Here is a 7074-nt window from a genome sequence, read left to right as displayed (position 1 = left end):
AATAGAATCATAAACATAACATAAATGACAATTAAGCATGAGTCCTTCAAAAACCAATGGTTTTAGCCAAAGTTAACCAAAATAGAGAAATTAGCCACTCATGGCAATAAAATAACAATCACAGAAGTGTTTTTGCATCAGGAATCTACCAATTAATTAGATAGATGAGAAGAATGAGTATCCAAGCTCCAAAATCGCCTCTAATGCTCTCAAATTGTGGAAAATTGAAGTTGTTGCTGAAAGATCCAACCCCCCAAGGTAAATGGTAAACAAAATGACAAGAATACCCAAAAGTGTGCAGTTGTGCGGGTACCCGCACACCAGAGATTCCACCCTCACAAGTGTTGCTGGAATGATATTGGTCCATTCTTCTCCACTAACCATTCCATTACCTAGGATTCCCTTGGTCCCCTCCATGACTTATATGATCTGAAATTGGCCAATCACCTTCAAGCTCTAAATATGGATAGTCCATGCCCAAAATAAAAATCCATGACCCATATTCAAAAGCCCAATTCATCCAAATCTTCAACTTTTTAAGCCCAAATCTTCTTTGATGGATCCGCAAAACTCAATAATGCATCGAGAAGCCCACTAAGCCCAACTCCAGTCAAACCGCAACCGCAATGAGCTTCAAAAGCCTACATAATATCTCATGCAAAAGAGAAAGCACCTGAAACGATCGATGATAACGAAAATAAAGAATATACAATTGAATATTAATAAAAAAAAAACTAAAAAATACTAAAATAAACTAATAAAAATAAGAAAATAAAATAAGGTATCAGACCCGCAACAAAATGCAAATCTAAAGACATATTCACATTGGGATGATTTGAAATTTGAACATAACTTATGATTTTTGGTAAAATGTAAGGACCAAATTATAATTTACTCGAATTTAAATTATCTTACAAAAATACAAAAAAACTTAACTAAAACTCGTGAGTCTTGATTACAAAAAGTTTCCATCTTTAAAATTAGATCTCACATCGAAAACTTAATTAAGTGTTTTTTTATTATCAACTTGCAACTGTTTTAATTTCTAAGGTTAAAGGATTAATAAATCTTGTAAACTAATCTCCCACTTGCATAAACAAATAAACAACTAGTTTTTATCGCTCAAATCAGATCTAAAGGGGAGAATCATTCAAATTCCAAAACAGGTTTCCTCCATCAACACAAGAACTGAAGAACCCTTGAAGGAATCATCTTTAGATGACTTCAGTTTAGATGACTTCAGTTGTACCTCGGGGAGCGTAGTTAGTTGTACCTTTGGGAGATAGTGAAACATGGGTGTCCAAGAAACTGGGGATGATGAAAATAAAGGAACAAAGAACAAGTACAGAAGAATGGATTCTGAGCTTACCGATTATGGTAATAATGATCCAGAGGTTGTACAATACAATCAGACACAGCGACAAAGAAGCAAGAGAACCAGAAAGTACGTTTTTGCTTGTGCTGTTTTCGCATCTCTCAACAATGTCCTTCTTGGCTATGGTAAATACCCAAAACGACTCTTTGTACTAATTTTAAAGCTTATGGTACAATGACTATTTTCAGCAAGCAACCATTTTTTTATGTATTTGAATTTTGACCTAAAAATACATCGTCTAAGCATTGGTATTACTATTATTAAGATAAATATACAGATTTGGAATCTTGATTCAAAATGTTCTTGATATGCACAGATGTAGGTGTTATGAGTGGAGCAATCATATTCATCCAAGAAGACCTGAACATCACAGAGCTTCAGGAAGAGATTCTTATCGGTAGCCTAAGTGTCATCTCCATATTGGGTAGTTTGGCCGGAGGAAGAGTCTCCGACGCCGTTGGCCGGAAATGGAGCATGGGTCTTGCTGCAATCATCTTCCAGATTGGTGCAGCTATAATGACCTTCGCTCCTACTTTCAAATTTCTAATGATTGGTCGACTCCTTGCCGGAGTGGGAATCGGTTTTGGTGTCATGATAGCTCCTGTCTACATCGCCGAGATTTCTCCGACTATCTCTCGAGGTTCATTCACCTCATTTCCGGAAATTTTCATAAACCTTGGGATTTTACTAGGTTATGTATCCAACTACGCGTTTTCTGGATTTTCTTCCCACACAAATTGGCGAATCATGCTTGCAGTTGGAATCCTTCCGTCTGTTTTCATAGCGTTTGCAATATTCATAATCCCGGAATCACCAAGGTGGTTAGTGATGCAAAACCAAGTCGATGAAGCAAGATCGGTTTTGATGAAAACAAATGAAATGGACTCGGAAGCGGAGGAGCGGCTATCGGAGATACTAGCATCCGCCGGAGCAAAAACCGGAGACACCGCCGTCTGGCGGGAATTGCTAACTCCGACGCCATCTGTCCGGCGAATGTTATTCACTGGAATCGGAATCCAATGTTTCCAACAGATCACCGGAATTGACGCGACGGTGTACTACAGCCCTGAGATCCTACAAACCGCCGGACTTCAAGACAAGTCAAGGCTTTTAGCCGCAACCGTAGCCGTCGGAATCTCGAAAACTGCCTTTATCATGGTGGCGATCTTAGTCATCGATAAAGTTGGAAGAAAGCCGTTACTATATGTGAGCACCATCGGAATGACTTTTTGTTTGTGTGGTTTGGCGATAGCTCTCTCGTTATTTAATGGAACATCTATCGGAGTGGAATTGGTGATTCTATTGGTTTGCGGGAATGTGGCGTTCTTTTCGGTCGGAATTGGACCAATTTGCGGAGTTTTGACATCAGAGATATTTCCATTGCGGTTAAGGGCACAAGCATTCTCATTAGGGGCGGTAGGGAATAGGGTTTGTAGTGGTATTGTTGCAATGTCATTTTTATCTGTTTCTCATGCCATTTCGATGTGGGGGACATTTTTTATTTTCACCATGGTATCTGCTTTATCGGTTGTTTTCGTTTACAAATTTGTTCCTGAGACGAAAGGAAAATCATTGGAACAAATCGAGTCGTTGTTCGGTAACGAACACGATTCACTAGAAAACGAAGTAGAGCTATCAGATACTCAACGGTTGGTGCCAAATCAAGAAAAATCGTCATTTATTATTTAAAAGTTTGTAATATAATTTATCTAAATTTTGTTGTTACAAAATTTTAGAAAGTGCGTATGTGATTTGGCCAACTAGGATTTTTTTAGGCCATTAATTTTGCTTATACTAAGTTTATACTTATATTTATTTGTAGGTTTATGTTTATATTTTATGGGTAAATGACACAAAAATCATTAATTTTTTGTTTTTTTCAATTAACACCGCATTTTTTTCTAAAAACTTTTGAGATTAATAAAACTTTTCTTGTTATTGAATTTAAAAACCGATTTAATAGGGATGATGATTATATACTAGGAAAAAATAGAATCCTAGATAAGTACGAAGATGCATATAATCTTAATACTCCCTCTTAAGTTGGAATGTGTAGATCTCGAACACCCAACTAGCTACAGAGAAACTTGAAACAATCCGCTCCAAGTGTTTTAGTAAAATGTCAGTTGTTTGAAGTTCAGACCGGATAGTAAGCATTTTGATCTCCCTACTATTGACCCTTTCATGAACAAAATAACAGTCCATATCAATGTATATTGTCCGTTCATGACAGACTGGATTTGCTGCAATGTGTTGTCACACCCCCAAACCAAGAATGGCGGAAACGTCCGGGGGTGGAGGACTTCATGTATAATATCATAACCATAATTGCAATAGTAATTCAAGCAAACACAACCAGCATATATATAATTGTCAGAGTTAAATCATTGTATGAATTACATGTTTTCAAATCAATTACAATATGTTGACAAAATGTGAAAAGTTTGACGTCTTAACGTTCCATCATCAAAATGCACTTGATTACCTGTTTAGTGATTTCCTAAGTATACAAGTTGTTTGAAAAAGTGTCAACACAAAGGTTGGTGAGTTCATAAGCTTTTGTTTTGAATTGATAAAAGCCTTTCTATTGTAAATGTAATGTTTGTTCCAGAAAAATCCGATATTTTCCTTAAAATGTGTAATGTAATCTTATATCCAGAGACCGAAATGTATAAGTAACCTTTCTTACTTATAGTAAATAATGCAAGTTTAAATCAACATAAATGCTTTTGATTTCAGTGAAATTCCGTAAATTCCTATGTTTGTTAATACTTTCTGTGAGTTATTATAACCATGCTATGACCTAGTTGGCCTGAAACGACGTTCTTTAGGCGTCGGAAATGTTATGACATTTGTCACCTCAGACCTGCCGGTCTAGCTGTTGCATGCATCTCAGGTGTGGGTTTGTCAAACCCAATATAGATCTATATACAACTATCACTCTCTCCCTTCAGAAGACTCTGGTTACAATACAAGACTTATTGGAAATGTGAAGCAATGTATCACAAAGTCATTAACAAATTTACATGTAATGTAATGAAAATCCCTTTTTTATAAATGTACCCTTTTTGTATAAGTTTGTTATGTAATGTATCATAAACTATACCTATTATAGTTTATCAAAACAAGGGTAGTAGTGGTAATGTACATAAACTATACTTAACATAGTTTATTCAAATGTTTGTATGTACTGGATGTACTTTGATTATAACAATTTGTTATATTCTATGTTCTATATATCTAAATCCATTTGTAAACGGATGCATGTCTGTATATTAAGACAAAATGTCATTTATTGGAATAAAATATATTCACATGAAGATATACACCTTGCTCGACATGTTACAAGGCGAAATGAAATTGATAGCATTTCTCTGTTGTTAACATTTTCTATTACTGTTCTTAGAAAATTTATAGAAAATTCATAACAGGTCCAAATCAGAATCTGTAAATTCTGGGAGTTTGGAAAACGTGTCTAGTTTGTTCATAAATTTTCTTATGATTTTTAGTGGTCTCCAACATGTGTGAAAACGTCCATAATCACAGACTGGTCCGGATTGGTTCTTGAAAAGAGTTTGGTAAAAATCACCATAAATTGTAGAAAAATCGTATGAGGGTGTGCAAGTAACCATTTTAAAGCTAAGAACTGGAACTACTTTCACCTAAAACAATTTTGAAAACTAAAATGTTTAAGTTGATCAAAACAGTCCGTGAATAGAGCCCAACTTTTCTGATGAAAGCTGGTAGAAGAATTTTAATTATGTTCTTGGTGTTTTAACTTGTATTCCCCTCCTTAAAACTCAATAAAGAATAAAAATATAGGGGTATGAACTCACCTTATGTGATATCAGTGTGTGAGTGTTGGAGAAGAGAAGCGTTCAACTCAAGAACACATGAAGATGCCTTGAAGATTTTCAAGAATCTAACACCAAAGTGATGGAATTTGTGTGAGCAACCTATGATTGGAGTAGAATGAAGTGTAATAATCACAAGGAGGATGAATTATACTTACCAAGAGTGGAAGAAAACTGGATGATCATCCTTGGAATCCCGAAATTGAGAGAGAAAGTTTGAGAGAAAAGTTGTGTTTGATCTTTGGTGAAATGAGAGAAAATGAGTGAAGTGAAGAGAGAAGATGTATGTTCCAGCCCTAAGGATGTGGGGAGGGTTGGGAAATGAGTGGAAAGGACATTGAAGTGACCTAGGTAAGGTGGGGAGGTGTGGCTTGTCATAGAGTGGGTGTGGTGGTGGTTGCTTGTGTCATAAGGTAAAGCAAAGTCAACACTCAACCATAAAATCTTATCCAATGGATTTTATTCTTAAATAAGGATTTCCTTAAAAATATGCTAAATTTATGAATATATGGGACCTTATATGTCAAAATATAAGTTTGGGTGAAAATCCCCCATTGAAATAATTAAAAACGGGCTTAAAACGGACTCGGGGTCGAAAACCGGGTAGAAAAGAGGAGGATCCGAAGTCTGACGAGGGTTCGGTCGTCAGCAACCTTGGAACCGGAGTGGATGGGCTGCTGGAGCAGATCCGAGGGAGAGGGGATTGCGGTCCGAGCAGCTACCGCAGGCGGCTTCGTTTGAAGGAAGATCGAAGGCGTGATTCAATGCGCGGGCTTGGTTCCAGATTTGGTGGCTCTGGGCTCGGTGGCTGCGGGCTTGACGGCTGCGACTCTAGGCTTCGGCTCGGTGGCTGCAGCCGAATGGCTGTGGCTGCCCAAGGGCCTCGGTTCATGCGGCTTTCAGTCCAAGAGGGTTCGGCCCTAAGAGGCTTCGACCCTGTAAAGGGGTTTCGGGTATTTTAGGGTATTTTACCCGTTCTAACCTTGTTTTAAGCGATTTTTGACCCAGTTAAGGGTCGGAATGGCCCAAATGATTACGAAAAGTTATGGGAACTTTTGAGAGAGATTTGGGAGAGAGAGAGATAGAGTGAAAGAGATTTAGAGAGGTTCCATTTATGACCTTTTTGAGCATCCGACTTTGCAATGCAAGGTCCGTAAACCCCGTTAAGCCATGTTTTAGTGTCCTACACACTCCCGATGAGTGTGCAATAGTGTTTTATCTCTTTAGTTCAGTGTTTAGCACTATCGAGGCTAAGGAAAATTAAACACACGAATTTTCTAAATGATGTTTTCTCATTAAAATAGCGAGTTGTACAGTAATTACATAACGTAAACCCTAATATACAAGGGTTAATTGAGTCGTCCGGTTTGACTCGTTGGCTTTGTTTTGACTTTGACTTTACCCAAAATTGACTATTGTCACATGTGTCTAGTAGCTTTAATGTCATACATTAGAGGTGTACGACCCACATAGCAGCATCTTAGTATTAAAAGAGCCACTTTAGCCATAAAACTTCACATATAGTGCTAGCCATGGATGTATATTATGCTTCTGTTGAGGACCTATATGCCACTGTTTGATTCTTCGTTCTCCACGAAACCGAATGACGTCCAAGATTAATAAAGTACCATGTGCATAACCTTCTAGTAGTAGGGTAACTTAACCAACTGGCATCATAATAAATAGTGATATCTAAAGTTCAAGTTGAGGAAAGAATAAACCTTAACCAGGAGTGGTTTTTGTTGGATCTAGATGCTCAAGAATTATTATTGACTGATATTACTAATGATATAATCCTATAAGGTCACACCTTAATCAAGTTGATACTTATTAAAGATTTATTAA

At 37.1% G+C, this 7074-nt stretch overlaps 1 protein-coding gene across 1 annotated transcript; it reads left to right on the top strand.

The window, feature by feature from the left end:
* The first annotated feature begins 1100 nt into the window (after positions 1-1100).
* Positions 1101-3241, top strand: LOC145012275 (putative polyol transporter 4). Its single transcript, XM_078971066.1, has 2 exons — positions 1101-1500; positions 1692-3241. Exons 1-2 carry the CDS (start codon positions 1293-1295, stop codon positions 3062-3064), a joined length of 1581 nt encoding a protein of 526 aa, XP_078827192.1. The 5' UTR covers positions 1101-1292; the 3' UTR covers positions 3065-3241.
* Positions 3242-7074: the final 3833 nt, after the last annotated feature.

Source organism: Lactuca saligna, chromosome 8 (assembly GCF_052625555.1).
Source record: "Lactuca saligna cultivar CGN05327 chromosome 8, ASM5262555v1, whole genome shotgun sequence".
In the NCBI taxonomy this organism is placed as follows: domain Eukaryota; kingdom Viridiplantae; phylum Streptophyta; class Magnoliopsida; order Asterales; family Asteraceae; genus Lactuca; species Lactuca saligna.
Note: the sequence above shows the minus strand (reverse complement) of the source record. Positions and strands in the feature narration are given on the sequence as shown.